We start from the raw sequence: 19,340 nt of genomic DNA, 5'->3' as shown, positions 1-19,340 counted from the left end.
TCGTGGAGTGGGTAAGAGACTATTCAAACAGTTCGGTGTGCTACGTACTGCAGCAGGATGATGAAACATAGCAACATCCCCTTAAATTATAAATGGACAAATGAGGCAAACACAGAGGCAACTATTTTTAATTAGTTGAGAGGACATTCACAAGGTGTAAGATGAGGTACGGCCTGGTGGTTAGAAGAGATGACTGATCAGCTAGATTTCAGGGTTATATTTCTTAATTCTGCTCCTCTCTGTGTGGGACTTTTGCTATCATTTAAGGTCTGTGTTTTAATTTCCCCCCTGTGTATAACGGGGATAATAATCAGCTTAGTAAAATGCTTTGAGATTCTCAGATGAAAGGCGCTATATACTATAAAGAATTGGAGAGGAGAATTCCCTAAGCAGGATACAAATATAGAGATCAGAGCACTACAGCTCCAGCCTCACTAATAATGGTGGAATTTTAAACCAATAGCCAGACTACTGAATTCATGATAATTTCAAAACAACTTACTTTATCCATTCGATCCTTCTGTACCCCATACTTTCCACCAAACCCTTTTGAATAATCTAAAAAACAGCATAAAAAGGTCACAGGCAGTAGGCAGGTTTAATCTTTTCCCTTTAAGGTCTGTTAAATGCAAATGGCCATTTCAAAAAGCAGCTACATGCAGAATTCCAAAGAGGGCAGCCAAAGAAAATGCAACTTGTTTTTTATGCAAATCAGGATATATATACATATATCTATCTACAGAAGCCTCTTCATATACCAGCAGGCAAGAAAGATGTCGTGAGCGATGTGCATGCTTTTGACATTCTTTCAGTGAAAGTTAAGATAATGATTGCTATACCAAGCAAAAAATAAGAGAGGGCCCCTCATAATGCACCACTTCTAGAGCACAGCCTTTCACAGTACTAATTGTTACTTCCTGTAGTATATATAGGTCATATTATCCCGGCTATTTTCCTTTATTCAGAGTAGCGTGCTGTCAAGTTTGCAGTAACGCTTGTCAGGGCACAAGTGTCACTTAAATACTCTTTATTTGCATGGCATTCATGGAATTGATCAAGTAAAGACACACAGCTGCCAAATTCACTTTTTCTCCTATTTTGGTATTGACCTCAGGTTCATGCAAAATTAAGACAGGCGTTCCATGTATCTGCAGTGGGACTATATAATGTAGTTATCTTATTGCCTTATTTTAATAATGAGCAGTTACCATGTAAATGAAGAGTGCTTGAAGGTCTGTGCTTTGGAAAACTGACTTACAAATTCTTCCTTTGCTCCCATTCCCAAAACATAAGGTCCACTAATGAGGGACTTTGTGTGTGTATTTAAACTCCTAGAAAAGCTATCCTAGACTTCAAATGTTTGGAACTAGATCACGACAGTATGTAAAATATTGGCTGCTGTTAGAAATAGTGTCTTTAGTGTGTATTGTCAATCAGAATAAATGCATGGCTTTATTAATCATCTTTATACATTGCAATTATACTATTCTGATTTAGGGTTTCCAAAAAAACTCTACACTATCAGACTTCTCCTCACTTTACGATGTCAGCTGAAAATTAGCACTTGTAGTTCATACCTGAATTCTCTCACAATGAATAAAGGTAGCTTTATAACATGCTATAATTTACAACCATTTCAACTAAGGCAAAGATTTACACTTGGACTGTTAAGCTGGTGTGATTTAATGCTGGTGTAGGGCCATGAACTAAATATTGGAAATCTGTTTCTATTTTATTAGATGCAGCATTTGGAATTTTATGAACCCATATCCTTAATATAGACTTGTTATGAGATCACGTTTAACAGCTTATTTTAAGGAAATAGCCTGATGTTGATAGATAACATGGGATAGAAATTTAAGAGAATGTCTTCTTTAGATTACTTATGGCACACATCAGTCTTTTTACATGACTATTTAAGTCTGTGTTAGAAGTGGCTGCACTAAGAAAGTTACAACTGGAGACTGTGCCTTGTTGAGACTCATGCTTGGCTAGTTTCTCCTTGTATTCAAATCCCACAGCAGATGGGTCCTGCCTCTCTGTTTGAACACCGAATTTCCCTCCAAAACCACTCTTATAATCTGAAAAAGCCACATGTAATAAGGGAGGGGAAAAGGAACAGATAAGTTTAGTTAGAAACATTCAAAAGACATAACCGTCAGCAACAATTCTGATGAATCAAGAGTACTTTTAGAAGAATCTAAACACTCATTTTTAAATGTATATTCAGAATGTGAACAATTTCACTTGGGATTAGGAAGAGGCCAGTTCCACTTAATATTAACAGGAATATATAGCTATATTTTGCAGCTCTTCCTATACTGCAGACAATTCTTCTCTGCACAACTGTTTATACTGTATATATGCACTCAGATATTAAAATATGTTCATGATCAGATTATGTCTGTATTCATATGTACTCAAAAGATACATATAATGTGAGTAGGACAATATTTAGGAGCAAATTAAATTTATTTCATGGATGCCATCACCATTTGTACTTTATAGCCCTGCCTTGAAAGAAATACAGATCAGGAGGAAAAATTCCTAAAGTTACTCCTATTTGGCAGTGTCAAAAATAAGGAATATTCTTGCTACTGCTCTGAAGAAAAAAAAAAAAGTCTGTGTTCAGAACTATATTCCATTCATTGATAGCTGTTCTGGCACAGCCATTTTGATATAAGGTGCTAAGAGGAGGGCACAGATCATCCCTTCTCACAGGAAGCTGCAAAGGGAAAAGTCTGAGATCCCCCTTCAGCGTGGGGGCAGCACAGACTGGTCCACTGTGGAAAAGACTATGGCTGCAGACCTCTCCATCTTCATGGAGGCCATGAAAATCTGGGTGAGAAGGAAGAAGTCAGTATTGCTGATGCTGAGTTTCTACCTCCTGCAGTTGTGGGTATACTGGGGTGGGGTGGGGAGGGGAGACAGGGCAAGGAAGAGGAAAATAGTTTGAGTACAGTGAGCAGGATTTGTCCTGGTATATGAACTGGCAGTTTACATAAGATAGGAGTCATTTCTGACAGGCTGGCTTCCAAAATTTTACTGAAAAAAGAAAAAAAAAATCAAGACTCCAAGTTAAGTGCAGATTCATAAGGCTATTCCAACATATCTCCTGGCCCTCTGAGTCAATATTTTCAGTGGCTCTCAATACCAGTCATGATTTGTTAAACGGATTGTAAAGACATTCCACCAACTGCAACACAGTAACATTTCAAACATGGAGAAGCAACTACAACGTTAGCTACTATGAAATAGTTTTACCAGAGCTGCAGAGAAAATAAACTATAAAACGAACCAGAAGCATGTTAAAAGTGTAGTTAAGAAGCTGAACTCAAACATACCTTTCTGGGATTCGTGCAGTTGCACTTTCTCTTGATGATCCCAGCCAAGTGCACATTTGTCCTGTCTGTCTGTCTGTACACCAAACTTGCCTCCAAATCCTTTCACATAATCTATGTACATAAAATTCCACAAGCCATTAGTGCGATTGTTACAGATAACATTTGAACAAAATAATGATATTATAGATGGGACAGTTTATCCCCAAGTATTTCATTAATGGTACTGAATTATTTTCATGGTCCATTTCCCCCTGCCAAGTCACCTCCCCAGTGGGGAAGGGGAAAGCACAGCAATCCGAAAAACTAATATAAGTCAGAAAGTGAAGAACAGCTCACCCCCACAATACTCTGATTTACACTGTAGTAAGTGTCTCAACATTCACAGAATAGCTACATGGCAGGTAAGAGAAGGACAATTCTGATGCATGCAGCACTCCTCCTCTACGCTACTAAAAAGCCATATTATGATATGGTTCTTTATCCAGATATTATTATTATTGCTGTTTATTATTTGTATTATAGTTATAAAGGCCACAGTCATGCAATCTGATCTGCATCTGAAGACCATCATGTCCTACTGACTTCTGTGAAACTCCATACGGGTATCAAAGTCCTCCCATATGGATCGGATTGCAAGACTGGGGATGGATTTTGCAATTACATACTTTCTAGTTTTAAAAAAGTCTCACTGGCAAGAATGCTGATATTTTACCAGTATACTTCCCAGCTTGAGGTTCTCACCCTTACTCAGACTCAACCCATGCATATCTTAATTTAATAAAGTTTAATAAAAACCTTTCTGTGATTCGTGCTTTTCTGTTTTGCCTTGATATTCAAAGCCAACTGCACTTTTGTCCACTTTGTCCTTGTCAACCCCATATTTACCACCAAAGCCTCTGGAATAATCTAGAGTCAGGAGTAAACAGAGTTTTATTTACAAATGTACAGTAATAAGACACTATTAAGACAAGACTGCTTCAACCATAGCCACTTGTTTTAAATTATGTATTAGACGAATATTGACATCCCTGGCTAATCTAGATCCAGGATATTAAGTCTTAAATTCTTCAGAACGTATCACCTAACGTTTTCCCCTTAAGCAGGAAAAAATAAAACAGCAGTGTCAAAGCTAGCCAAAGCACTGAACGATGTGAGCAATTTTAATCTTTCAAAGAGTTCAGTTATAACTAGGCATTGAAACAGTGAAATTACAATGGAATTCTAAGGCTACATCAAGAGCAGTATGGTCGCCATTTTTTTAAAAAAAGCTTTGTTACTTCACGTAATAATGTGATGCAAATATATTATTTAGCACTGGTCAGAAAATGGGAAGATTTTGAGAAAAATTGTCCCTTTGCTTGCTGAAAATTTTTTAAACTTTTTCTTTTTGTAAACAATTTTTTGGACCGGCTATAACAACACTATATTAACTCTGGAAATCCCTAAGAATTACTGACATATTAGTAAAATTTACATTTTAACTATCAGGTGATTTTGTCAGAAATACCTCACTGCTGTATTTGAGGATTTAAGGTTTTAATATTAGATTGGTCAAAAAATTTCAAAAGTTGCTAGAAGTTTTTCTTTGCAAAAAGTTTGTTGACCAGCTCTGGTTACAATGTAACTGAAACTTGACCTCCACTTGGAATCCTTGGGTTCATTAAAGTGTATGGTTTAAAGTTCTCCTTCAAGAAGAAAAAGTTTTCAGTAACCTTTACAGCTTATCTAGTGTACATAATGATACAAAATATCTATCAATATTTACCAAAATGAAGTATTTTACAAGACTGTTCCTGGTAAATGCACCTGCACCACATCAAAAATAGAACAAAAAACATGCATGTCGACTAACCTTTCTGAGATTCATGCTTCTCTGTTTTACCCTGGTAATCGAAGCCCACTGCACTCTTGTCTACTCTGTCGGCCTGCACTCCATATTTACCACCAAAACCACTTGAGTAATCTGAGTCCAGAGAACAAAACACAATCAAATACATGAACTCACCATGCGTCATAGTCAATGTTGCAATGCAGAAATCCAGAATAATATCTGTTTGAAAATAGCTAACTAGCCCACAAAATAAATCTTACAAACACAACAAGCAGAATTTAACATAGTACTATGGCTCATGATGTCACAAGTATGTGTCAATGTTCCCTATTTGTAAATCTGGATGCTGTTAAACTTTTGCCTAAGGTAATTTTGTGTTTTGAGTTTAGTCCGCCCTTTCATTTATAGTTGGCCAAAACACAGGAACCATTTACTCCATTAATATTAACCATATTAACACCTCCTGCCCCCCCCCCCAAGAGATTAAATGCAAAGCTATACTCTTATTTTGCTTTCTAGCAAGTTTTAAACATTAGTATGATCTTACCCCTCCACTTCCTGTCATATAGGCAGGAGAGGGCTTGGGGTGAAGATCATCACTACAAGGAGAGGGAAGGGGCACAGAATAAAAAGGCTCTGCTATGGCCCATTCCCCACTACCATATAGTCCTTCTGGGAACTGGCATAAGTTAGAGCTGCCCCTGGGGGTTATCTTCACCAGGGCCAGGTGGCTGAAATCTAGGGAGCAGTGACCTCTCCCAGACAGCCCCACTCATCCCCCAGACTCTCTAGAGAGCCCATTCTAAAATATTTTGTGGGTGGGGAACAAAGGACAAGTCAGACCCTTAAAGACAAACAGCATTTCATTTCATTAAGGCTAAGTGAGTAGTTTTTGAGTCCACTTACTACAAAAGAGTAGTAAATTATTTTGGATGCAGAATAATTGGATAGCTGACAATGCAGGTTGAGGACCCATTGTGCTAGGCACCTTACAAACAGTGTTTCCTCAACAGTTTTATATACAGCTATTGTAGTAGAGTCTTACAACAAGCAGCTAATATTGATAACAGTTATTTATTTACATACACATATTCACCTCAACACTTTACCTTTTTGAGAGGCATGTTTCTCTGTTTTCCCCTGGTATTCAAAACCCACAGCAGACTGTAGGAGAAATAATACAGTAATAAGCATTCCTAAAAAAAAGTCAGACATTAGTAACACAAAATAGTGTACTTCAGCAGAAAAATACGTGGCATAAAAGAAATTAGAACTTAGTGATGCTCTAAGCCTCTTGGTTCTGGAACATAAGTGTCTGTTTAGATTTCCGGGCCAATATCCTCAAAACATTAAGAGAGGAATAGATCCATTAAGCTATCTTTCTCAACTACTGCCGAAGTAGATTGTTTCCTGCAGTACATTAGGGTCTTGTCAGGTTTAGTGACTCAGTACACTGGAGCTTCCACCACTTCCAGCAGGAGGTTATTTTATCAGTATTAGGTTCACTTCTTCCGGGGCACCTGGCATTGGCCACTGTCGGTAGACAGGATACTGGGGTAGATGGACCCTTGGTCTGACCCAGTATGGCCGTTCTTATGTTCAGTCTGGGAAAGTTTCCCTACCTCAATAGTCAGCCAAGTGGTTCAGTCTGCTAGGCACCCCAAACCATGCTAAATTCTCTCCCTACCTGGTGTTCATCTTTCTGGTCACATAAACATATGTAGCTTGGCTAACTGACATGTTTTAAATCTTTTTTTTTCAAATCAGGCCATCCTTCAACTTAATTGTGGGGGAAGGATTTTTGTTTCTTAAGAAAGTATTAATCCATAACCAAAGCCAATTTACTGATATGCACAAAGTGCAGTGCTAAAAATGAATGACAGTGATGTTTACACCTAGCAGTAGCAGTTTTTAGCATGATAAAACCAATATCCTATGTAAACTGATGAACACAACTGCTGTACGTAACTGCAGTGCTGTAGGAAATTACATACCTGGTCAACTCTATCCATTTGTACTCCAAACTTGCCTCCAAAACCTCTTACTGAGTCCACTTGGGAGCAGTGTTTAGAAAGCTTAGATTGATATTCATGGCCAACAGCTGACTGAAAGAAGTTAGAAATCCAAAAATGGATTACTGCATCTAACAAAAATGATAACACACTATACACTGCTACCTCAATAGAATACCACCTGATATAACACAAATTTGGATATAACGCAGTAAAGCAGTGCTCCAGGGAGGTGGGGCTGCATACTCTGGTGGATCAAAGCAAGTTCAATATAACACGGTTTCACCTGTAACGCGGTAAGATTTTTTTGGCTCCCAAGGACAGCGTTATATCGAGGTAGAGGTGTACTTAATAAGTCTAAAAACAAAATAGTTTCAGATTAGGCACCATCTAAAAGCCTGTTTATAATTTATGTAGCTCTTTAGACATGCAAATTGTCAGCATTAATAGCAGTTGCATAATGAAAGCCATGCATGTTAAGGGTTCAATTCTGCAAAATACCCATGTAAAGATTTCTCATAGGAATAAGAATCTGTAGGATTGTTTCACCAAGTTGTTAATATAGTCCTAAGAAAGAAGGTGATCAAAATCCCAGGAAAGAGTCGGGAAGCATTGACTGTATACTTCGTGTGTGTGTGTGTGTGTTTCACCCAGGATTTATAAATTAAACTGCAGAGGTGGTAAAAGGAAAGATATTGAATCAAATTCTATTGCCATGATCCAAGGTTTAGAAGGGAGCCCTCACTTCCAATAAAATACAAGGACTGATAAATTGTGTATGCAGCTATCGACCATATACAGTAGAAATATTATCACTACAAACTTAAATACAAGATATTTCTTGGACAAAAGAAACTTTGCAGAATTCTGCAAGTCTAAAGCAAAACGCTAACATCAAAGGCTGCCTAGACTGAATGCAGCATTCACATGCACCAGACACTGGATAGCAAGAAAATTTTTCTAATATAGGCTATGATGTGGTATTACATTAAAAAAACCACCAATTTTCATAGCCTAAAAGAAATAATCATTAATTTAGGAAAACAGGAATGACAGTTCTGGAAGATAACACCATCCAAAAGTTATGCAAATAGAAAATATACTTCCTCATATATTATGTTAATTCTAGTCAAACGTCATTAGCTGCCTCAGATCACTAGTTTACTATTTGAGCCCCATGCAACTTGAACAACAAAATATGTTTCTAGGATTGCTATTCTTATTTCACTTCGTTGCCCAATCACTTTGTTACACTTTGGCAGAGAATTTTTTAAACCAGGGAGAGAGGAAAGTAATCTGACTCTATTTACAAACAACAGTTATCACAAATTCCTGTCTTTGCAAGCATACAATTTCAGACAGAGAAATATCTGCTAAAAGACTAATGGTGATCACGGTAGTAAAATCAAAATAATTTCCATTGCAGCTAATTGTTGAAAGGTATTTGATTACTGTAGTAAACATTAAGACTAAAATAACTGAAGTTGGTTCCCATGATTGTTGGCACATTTCTGTTTTATGGTACAGAAAGCTACAGTGATGGCTATAAACAACTTCTGGCTAGGGCTATCATTTACATTAATATTTTAGTTAAGTATGCTACAGGAAGCTACTAGACATTCTTTCTTCCCAAAGTCTATATCAGAATAAAGACTCTTACCACTTCCCCCCCCATTTGCTTTTCAAGTTATCACTGTTATACAGTACAAAATGGCAAGTGACAGTACAAAGCACATTTCATCTCTCATCAGTCAACAGCTTTTCCAAAGCCTGGTTTCACGACCATTTCACGGCTTAATGTGTTTTTTTTCCCCTCTCCCTTCTGTTGCAATCAGTCACTGGAACATGAGCCAGCCATAACGTCTTAAAGTACAATAATGTCACACTGAATTACAAAGGAGCTGGGAGCAATCTTCAAATAAGACAAGATGGTATGAAATTACACACTAGAAAGTGCATCCTACCCTATTTACTGATAAAGTTTAAAATTTGCACTAATATAGTACTAGTATAACCCCCAAACCCAAACTGAATAATTTGGTCAGCCACTGGGAAATGTGACAAGGAAGAGGATTTCTAGTGTCCCTGTGCTGAGCAAGAGGGCTCTGCGATTACTAGTCCAATCTAATGGCTGGAGCTGCTGCCACAGACCTTCCACAACTCCTCTCCACGAATGAAAGGTCTACAGCACGTAGCTCTGCCGAAGATTGAGGAGCCAAGTTCTGTGGCATAGATCTCTAGCTCTGGCTCACAGCATGTTGTCCAATGCAGTGGAATGGCAATGGTTTCACTGCATCAGGCCCCTCTGTACCCAAGGTCTGTAGATGAGTGGGGAAGGTAGAGAACTGGTTTTGATCCAAGTGAACATATCCTCATATCAGCAGAACCCTGGCAGCTATATAATACTTGTGCTTTAGTTTTTGATGGTTTTGAGAACAATCTGCACTGAACATTTGGCCATTGAGGAATGCTTATTTTTCATTCTCAGCCTACTGTGATATGCAAAAAATACTAAAAACCTTGATTCCCAAATCAGCATCTTTCTCTGTAGTATACAGTACCTGATTTAATATCTCTGACAGACATATGGAGTACACTGAATTTTAAACCCAGCTGAGCATCCCCGATAAAAGACATTCAACAGGAAGATGTTAGGTAGAGTTCCATACTGAAATTCTTGAATATCTGACTAAATGAGTCACCTGGGCTCAAAATTCTACCATCTACTCAGTCCAGAAAGGCGTTCAAGCAACTGGCCTGAAAATTGTATGGGAACATGTTATCATTGAAACACACATATACATTTCTTAACACTTACCCAAGCTGCTTCCATGAGTCAAGATGACCGAGAATACAATACAAAAATGAGACACGCACAGCCCACACCAGAATCCAGTAAACTGCACTTTGCAGACAGCCTTGCTTTGGGAAGTTTGCTGCTGATTCAGAGAGCCACTAATAGGCATGTGCCAACCTGAAATCCTTGTGAAATGAGCAGTTCAGTACTGGCATAAAACATAACACTGGACTCTTTAAATGAACATGAGGTCACCAGAAGCCTTGGCTAGCTAAGCAAAAGGTGAGTTTTGAAAGTACCTCCAGCTGCAAAGAATTATATTCTCAACACATAGAGAAGTGAAGTGAAGTGAAGCTTTGCTGAACATAATATGCTGAAGAAATTGTCCACTTACAAAATGTGGAAATTATTAATCTGAGTATAATAAAGATGTTGCCAAGTTCTGTATGCCAACTCTAATTTATATGTAGGTTAGACACTCTGACCAACCCAACTATGTCTCTTTCATGTAGCTTGTCGATAATGCATGCTGGCCAGTTTTCAGTGACAATGTTTTTTTTCGAAGGGGGTGGGAAAAAATTTTCAAAGCAGTGCAGAGAATTTATTCGCACGTCTTTGTGGAAGATCTGTGGCTAAATCCTCTTGTACTGTTTTAAAAGTCTTAAGCCACATGTTTAGCTAGATGTTTCTCTTCCTGCTTTAACAAATTCAACTAATTAAATTAGTACACTATCCGTTTTATCTTCTTCCATGGCACCACATCAGAATGGAAAGCTTCTCTTCCTATTTCATAACCAAACACCAAGTGTCAAGTACTCAAAGATGTATCTCTGTATATTTAAATATTCAAAAAAGATTGATTAAAAAAAATCTCACTCCACTGGAAACCTGTGGTGAAGCAGTACTCTGGTAGATTTTAATTAATCCTGGAGCTCTGACCCATGGGTTATGGAAGTGATCAGTAAGGTCCACATCAAACTTATGACATTTAGACTTCAGGCAAAATCCTGGCTCACTGAAGTCAATGGGTAAACTCCCACTGAGTTAAAAGGAAGCAGGATTTCGCCTGCAGCGAAGAACTAGGTAGATGCTCTTGAGAAGGAAAGGACTGATCTTTTAAAGGATAAAGAATTGTATGGCAGCGTTTCTCAAACTCAGGATGCCGCTTGTGTAGGGAAAGTCCCTGGCAGGCCGGGCTGGTTTGTTTACATGCCGTGCCTGCAGGTCCGGCCGATCGTGGCTCCCATTGGCTGCAGTTTGTTGCTCCAGGCCAATGGGAGCTGCTGAAAGCAGCAGCCAGTATGTCCCTCAGCCCGCGCCACTTCTGAACCACGGCCAGGGAGCTGCGATCACCCAGACCTGCAGACATGGCAGGTAAACAAACTGGCCTGGCCTGCCAGGGGCTTTCCCTACCCAAGTGGCATCTCAAGTTTGGGAAACACTGTTGTATGGTATTGTGGTTTCATTCTGAAGATCTGTTTGCACCATCACGAGTACTGATGGGGCAGACATCCAGACAGTTAAAATTTTGCTCTTTTACAAAAAGTTAAGTGTTAAAAATACAGCACTATCTGCAATATTTGTCATTATCTCCTTCCACCCCCCAAAACTTGTTTACCACATCCCCCTAGAGGCAGTCTTAGTATTTGTTTATTTAATGCATTCAGTTAGATCCTAAATGGATGAGGGGAGGCTTAAGTAGCCAGCATTAGAGAGCTTGGAGCCCACAAGGTAGACTTTACAACTTAATCCAATAATTCTCTTACCCCAGTTCTCCATTGATTTGTTAGCTTGTTTTAAAGGTACAATGAGGGTTACATAGCAAATTTCTGTGAAACAATGGGGCCCTGCTTATTAACAAACCAAAATCCGTTGGATATGCTTAACAGGTAATGGAGTATCTTGGAAGCCATCTTCCTAGGTACCCACGAAGTTAGTTAAGGAAGAAACTAAAATGTAATCTTATTTAGGCCTCAATATTTTAGCTCTAATTTTCTTATAGTACAGTATTGTGCTGCTATGATATTATAAGTTGGATAACTAATGGGGGAAGATGAGCAACTAGAACAACTTCTGGTCAGTATCTTTTAATATTAATACAATCACTATGCATGCAGCTATTTTAAAAAACCTAAGGATCATTAGTATTTACACTGTGCATTGATGTTGACAGCTGTTTTAAACATTGACTCAATAGTTTATATTTTAAAGATTGCAACTACTATCTGCCTAAAATACAAAGCCATTTTCTGGATATCTGGGTTATTTCTTGCTGATCATTTTTTTTATGCTTTTTTGAAGTGAGAGCTAGCTTCAAATTCAAGAAAAGATAAATACATTTATTTACTTATTCATTCTTAGGCAGTCTCAGTTGCACAAAGAATTGATGCAGCAAATGAAATAGAAAATGGATTTATTCATAGCTAGGTGCTTTCTTAATTTAGAAGAGTATCTTTAGTAGAAACCTACACATTTACAGCAGGAGAAAGAACTCAGGGCCATGAATTTCTGTTTATTGCCCATGACCTGTCTGTGACTTCTACTAAAATTACCCATGACTAAATCTTAGCCTTACTAATGAGCACATGACACAAGCAAGGAGACGAGGTCTAAAAATCACAAGACCAGGAAGAGGTGTGGAGCACCAATGCATCAGTTCTCAAAAAGGCTTCCCTTTGTCACTCAAAGATGACCCATTAACTCCCTTATGTAAAATGAGACACAGGACCTGATCACACAGAGCCCAGATCTACAGAAAGGTTTTACAAGTATAACGAGCGTTAGTGGTGTGATATTTTGCTGATAGTTACATCAGTTACATCAACAAAAGCCCTAGAGTGAACACATTTATACCAGAATAAAGATGGTTTATACTGCCATAAGTTATTTTGATTACTAAACCGAAATAATCTATAGCAGTATGAACACTTTTATACAGATATAACTGCATCTACACTAGGGAGTTTGCCACTTTTGCTGTACCGATATAATTAAAACAGCAAAACTTTTATCTAGACACACCTGATTCACAAAAATAGTCCTATCCCACCAACTACAATGGAACTTACATAGGTGAGTGAGGCTCGCAGCGTCAGACCCATCCACAATACATTTTACACTTACTTTATCCATACGGTCTTGTTCCACACCAAACTTCCCTCCATAGCCACGGGAAGCTTTTGGTCCTGTTTCAAGCTCTTTCTCCTTGAGGCTCTGGTGTTCATGGAACACATTCTCTCTCAGCTGGTGAATGCTTTAAAACAGAGAATCCAGTAGTTATATAATAAATTTTATAGGCATGGTTAACGTTAAGACTTCCTCAGAGACAAGATTTTCTACTTGATGTGCTAATTTTGTGCCCAAAAACCTGATCTTAACTTTAGAATTAAAAGATAAATCCTGGTAAGTGTACAATACACATTTCATTCTTTTTTAATCCTTCAGTACACCAAGCACTTCAAGTTGGTTTTAAGAAGTTTGACATTCATTTCATTGTGAAATCTGTTTTCAAAAAATCAAAAAATCCAGAACAAACCCTTCATTTTCAGATCTACCGTCCTGCATTTGGGCTATAACAGGGAAGAGTAGTTTGCTATTTGATATTAATCCTGAACAATTGATTACCTAGTTGCCAAATATGATTTTTTTTGTTTACTCTATATAGGTATTTATATGTCCCTCATCACTGTAGCATTCTCTCTTCCCCCTACTCACTTCTCTTTTGTTAGTTCTCCCCTAGTGTGGGGGTTTTTTGTGGTGGGAGAGAGGGGAAAAACAGACTAAAATTTTCATGGCAGGGACCATCTCTTCCAGTGCATTTGTACAGTACCTTCTACAATGGGGTCCTAATCCCAGTTGGGGCTTTTGGACATTACCCTAATATAAAACAAGGATGAACTGACAGTAGGTTGATTTCCTTTCCCCTCCGACAAGCTCTGTCTCTGGAAGTAGGAAAAGAGGCTGGATGTAGGGGGAAAACCAGTGATCTATGCTTGAAGATAATTTCCACGTGAGTTTAAAGCTGCCTGAAGCATAATTGCTGTATATTTACCCTGTAAATATCATCAATGTACTCCAGAGAGTAAAACCGATCCCTAAAGTACACAAGAACAGCTATATTGGGTGTGACTACCAGTCTATCTAGCCCAGTATCCTGTCTTCCGACAGTGGCCAACGCCAGATGCTTCAAAGAGAATGAACAGAAGAGGGCAATTATCAAGTTATCCATCCCCTGTTGTCCACTTCCAGCTTGTCAGTTAGAGGCTTAGGACACCCAGACCATGAGGTTGCATCCCTGACCTTAGCTAATAGTTATAGTTCTGGCATTCACAATATCCCCAGCAATAAGTTCCACAAGCTGACTGTGCATTTTATGAAGGTGTATTTCCTTTTGTTTGTTTTAAACCTGCTGCCTATTAATTTAATTGGGTGACCATTGGTTCTTGTGTTATGTGAAGGGGTAAACAACACTTCCTTATTTACTTTCTCCACACCAGTTATGATTGTATAGACCCCTATCATACTGCCCCCTCCTTAGTCATCTCTTTTCCAAGCTGAATGGTCCCAATCTTTTTATTCTCTCCTCACATGGAAGCTGTTCTGTTCCCCACTTTTGTTGTCCTTCTCTGTACCTTTTCCAATTCCAATTTTTTTTGAGGTGAGGTGACCAGAACTGCATGGAGCATTCAATATGTGGGCATAGCATGTATTTAGATAGAAAATATCATAATGTCCCTATTTAATTATCTATCCCTTTCCTAATGGTTCCTAACATTGTTAGCTTTTTACACAACTGCTGCACATTGAGCAGATATTTTCTGCTCAAAGTAGGCCATTTAACTATTAAAAATGTCATATACTTCAGTAGTTCCCTATTTTCAGCATCTGTGACCTTCTACTCCTTCAGCAAACAATGGGCACCTACATACATATTCATAGGGCACTAGTCATTGTAGTAAGATAGAAGGAAGAACTAGAACACTCTTTAGCTTTCAAATGTAAAAGTCAGTTTTGAGACTAAAATTTCAAGCATGCCTTGTTAGGAAGTACGAGATTGAGAATTTGGTTGTAAAGGCACCTTACCATTTAAACAAGCTTGCGAGTTGACAGTCCATTGTGACACATGCATTTTCCTTTCTGATAGAGGCTAAAATATTGTTATAATATATCCTGGCATGCCAGAACTTTTAGAAATTAGGCTGACCATTTTTAAAGCTAATTATAGGAATATAGGGCCTAAATTTATCCCAAGGAAATGGAGCTGTGCGTACCACCTGCCACAAAAATGTATATCATATGGTGATATACATCTTTTCACCTGAACACAGCTAAGCACCAGTGTATAATTGTGAATATTACAAAGAGCAGTTGTAAAACCTGTAGCCAGAGAGCAAAACTTTATAGGTGCCTGCTTACGCAAAGGAAGCAAGAAGAATCATGTCTCCAATGAAGAAAACACTATAACATCAATTCTTATTTTATTTTACAACTAGAGATGCTGGCAGCCATAAAGGACTAGCTACTTTGGAAAGGACTTGTGTAATCAATGCTCTATAGAGAGTCTCATATTTTTTCCGTCAGGACGTAAGTTACTAAGGATCTGAACTTATCAAAAATTGTCTACATTAACAGTCACAAAGGAATCAAGAAAAGCTAGTTTACTTGATGTGTTCTTGATGTCCAGATCCTTGCACAGTTTTAGCACCCCAGCGCTGTTCTTTCTCACTCACATCATTCTGTCAAAGACATGTAATAAGTTAAAAATTAGTAGACTTTAACCCAAGTTTTCAGAGTTTCAGCACTTTGAAGGCCTTAAGGTTCTCTCATGCCACTAAAACTAGAAAGCTAAGTTAACAACCTCACTGCTCCATTCACCTGTTTCTACTACAATCACCTCCCTGTCTTTTCTGTCATTACCAATGCATAGAACATACTCCCAGTTCAAAATCATTACAAGGTCTTCACTTAAACTGTTCTTTTTCCTTCAGTGCCCAGCTAAATAAAGCAATTTAATCAATCACACACACATAAAAGGATCCTAGTTATTCTCTCGTACAGGCTGCCAAATATTTCCCATCTACTCTGCATATTTTGCTTAGATGTAGCTCTTCAGAGCAGAAACTATCTTCCCTATATAGCATCATCAGTACTTAAATAATAAAGTTTGGGACCCATACCTCAAAATCAGGATCTGTCTCCCAGTCATCAGCTCCATCACTCTGGTTGACAGAAATGGCGTGACCTGCAGTAGCCTTCCACATCTGAAACACCATCAAATGAAGTACTGTCACGCTGGAGTTGCATTTAATTTAATTTCACATTATGTCTGGATTGATTAAGGACTAGTCCAATATTCAGAATATATTAGAGAAGTAAATTATTTAACTAGACAACATTTGTAATATTGGCAGTTACAGCAGATGTGGTTACTAGTATCAGTTGTCCAGTTGCATTTGCAAACCAGACTGATAATTCTCTGTGTTTTTTCTATTGGCATTATAAAAAGGCCAGAAATAATCACTGGCATTCTTTCAAAGAGAATGAGGAAGTTCCTTCTGGTAAGAGTCAACATGTGTGTGCTTGCTTCTTTTACGCATAACATGTGATAAACCACTACCATTGATAAGCTCTGTTCAAATAGCTCTTCTAATTAAAAGTTTGCTTCACAAAAAAAAAGACATTTAACAGTCAAATACTAAATGTGTCCTTAGTCTTAAAAGTAACATTTTTTCTAGCCTTTAGTAATAATGAGCACAGAAATTGCTAAATGCCATATTCTGTAGGTTTCTTTCATGTTTTACATTAATGAGATTCATATATCAAGTATTATGAAAACAATCTGAACAATTTAAAATGTTTGAATACCATTTTGATTTGGAAGGCATTTGTCCACTTGCATGCAATAATAGTACACAGACTACATTTTTAAAGATATTCATTGATTAAAAATATGTACATAGATTAATGCTCTGTTTGCATAATGTTTCAGTATAAAGCAGAAGGAAGAAAGTATTGGGATCAGGAAGTGGAAGCTTTCTTGTCTTTTTATGAAGATTTAATTTTGGGTGTCCAATTTGAGACACTGTCAGGGAACCTGATTTTCAGAGAGAAGGTGCTCAGCACTTTCTGAAAAATCAGATCCTTTTGCCGCATATCAAGTTGGGAACCCCGAAGTTAGGACACCTAAATCATTAGTCATTTTTGAAAATCTGGTAGAGGATTTCTACAAAAAAAATATGATTGGGAAATATATTTTAACTCTGAAATGGTTTATTTCACATGATTTGGAGGAAGTTGCTTTTCCTCCACTAGTGCACAAGGGTAAAGTTCATTAATATTCTATCATTCTGTCTTACTATACATACCTTTTATTTTCTAATTAAGAAATTGTTTATAAATGATTGTCACTCGTGGTGCAATATTTCACATACAAATACAGTCTGGAAAAGAAAAGGCAAGTTCCCCCTCAGGTACAATACAGAGGAAAACAGACCATTCAAATCCAGAAATAATCAAGTTGTAGTGCTTCAGGCCAGGGATTGTGTTTGTTACACATTTGTACAGTACCTACCATAATGGAGCTGGGGTTTCTAGGAGATTACAAATATGTTATGATGTGAACTTTAGTAAGGTCCTGAACCTGTAAACCCTCTGGATATAGAGTTCCTATTGAAGTAAAGTGGGAGTTCCACACGTGATCAGGATCAGATCCAAATAATAGGATGCAACTGATTGCAGGTCTTCGTTATTTCATAGTTTTAACTATACTAATATTTCTTTAAAGAGACAAGGCAGATGAGGAGAAGAACAGAGTGTAGATTCTTTGGGTCACAGACTATTCCTTATATATGATGCATAGCATGATGGGGTCCTAATGTTGAATGAGGTCTCTAGACAACACTGCAGTACATATAAATAATAAGTGATCAGTCATAGCTAAGAAAATGTATAGGAAAGGTTAATTATAACCTACCTGTACAGCTACTAACACACATAACCATCTGCAAGTATCGGCATAGTACAAGGTCCAAGGAGGGAGAGGAAATATTTTGGAGATTCCAGGAGTAGCAGCAACAGTAAGAACACCGAGCAATGGGTAATGGAACTTGAGTTGCTAGAAAAACTAAGGCTTGGTCTACACTATAAGCTTATATTGGATTTTCCACACTCAAGTGATGTAGTTATACTGACCTAACTCCTGGTGTAGACAGTGCTATGTGCATAGGAAGGCTTCTACTGTCGACAGAGCTAGAACCCTGCATATCCGTGGGTTTCTGCTTTATATTCATGGACCATTTCTGTGGAAAGCAGCATGGTGAGGTCAGGGGGCAGAGACACTGTGCAGGGAGCTGCTTGGGCCCCCTGCCAGGGCAGGTGGAGGGTCCACCACTGCTCCCCACACGACTTACTGTGGCCAGGCTGCAGATCTGAGCTGCACCCCCAGCAGAGCCTGGGTCCCTCCACCTGCCCTGGGTGGGGTGGGGCAGGAGGGCCTGAGACACTGGGCAGGAGGCGGCTTGGGCTCCCCACCCACAGCAGGTGGCGAGTGCACTGCGGCTCCCCATAGCTGCCAGCACAGCTCGCACCAACTCGGCTCCAGCCAGGGATGGGGGACGGCTCGGAGCCACAGCTCGGCCACAGTAAGAGCCAGGCAGGCAGCTGTGGGGGACCCTCCACATGCTCTGGGTAACTCCACAGGTCTGTCCCCTCCCCCCAGCCAGGCCAGCGTGGAGCCCAGCCAGGGAGCTGTGGCGGACCCTCCACCTGCCCATGACAAGAGCAGCCTCGGCCGTGTCCACATCTCCTCCCCATCCCACCCCGGCTCCCTCCCCAGCCAAGGGTAGGTGGATTGTCTGCGACTCCATACAGGCTCTCCACAGCTGGCAGCACAACTCTCCCTGACTGGGCTTCAGCAGGGGGATGCCTCGGAGCCTCAACACGGCCACCACTGTAGAGCCCTGCAAATCCACCGATATCTGTGGCCCTCTGCATCCATGGATGCAGATATCCCTCAAAAATTGTCTGCAGATCGGATGTGGATACACATTTGTGTATCCGCAGAGGGCTCAAGACATAGCTACCAACCACCTCTTGGGGAGGTGCAGTATCTAGGGGTTTGTCTACACTATGAAATTAGGTTGAATTTATAGAAGTCGATTTTTTAGAAATTCATTGTATAAAGTTGATTGTGTGTGTCCCCACTTAAGACCATTAAGTTAGTGGAGAGCGTCCACAGTACCGAGGCTAGTGGCGACTTTTAGAGCATTGCACTGTGGGTAGCTATCCCATAGTTCCCGCAGTCTCCGCTGCTCATTGGAATTCTGGATTTAGCTCCCAATGCCTGATGGGGCAAAAAC

At 39.1% G+C, this 19,340-nt stretch overlaps 1 protein-coding gene across 4 annotated transcripts in view; it reads right to left on the bottom strand.

Annotated features, from left to right (window-relative positions):
* CTTN (cortactin) overlaps positions 1-19,340 on the bottom strand; it is a 44,833-nt gene that overhangs the window by 10,174 nt on the left and 15,319 nt on the right. Inside the window, exons 2-11 of one of the 4 annotated variants that reach the window (XM_050955369.1) lie at positions 16,161-16,244; positions 15,646-15,719; positions 13,108-13,237; positions 7,170-7,280; positions 6,285-6,339; positions 5,197-5,307; positions 4,140-4,250; positions 3,345-3,455; positions 1,971-2,081; positions 503-558 (exon numbers count right to left, since the gene is read on the bottom strand). In XM_050955369.1, coding sequence (XP_050811326.1) covers positions 503-558; positions 1,971-2,081; positions 3,345-3,455; positions 4,140-4,250; positions 5,197-5,307; positions 6,285-6,339; positions 7,170-7,280; positions 13,108-13,237; positions 15,646-15,719; positions 16,161-16,244 — 954 coding nt within the window. Of the gene's footprint in view, positions 1-502; positions 559-1,970; positions 2,082-3,344; positions 3,456-4,139; positions 4,251-5,196; positions 5,308-6,284; positions 6,340-7,169; positions 7,281-13,107; positions 13,238-15,645; positions 15,720-16,160; positions 16,257-19,340 lie in introns of those variants that run through there. The other 3 variants (XM_050955371.1, XM_050955370.1, XM_050955373.1) reach the window with 3 other exon arrangements.

Source organism: Gopherus flavomarginatus, chromosome 5 (genome assembly GCF_025201925.1).
Source record: "Gopherus flavomarginatus isolate rGopFla2 chromosome 5, rGopFla2.mat.asm, whole genome shotgun sequence".
In the NCBI taxonomy this organism is placed as follows: domain Eukaryota; kingdom Metazoa; phylum Chordata; order Testudines; family Testudinidae; genus Gopherus; species Gopherus flavomarginatus.
Note: the sequence above shows the minus strand (reverse complement) of the source record. Positions and strands in the feature narration are given on the sequence as shown.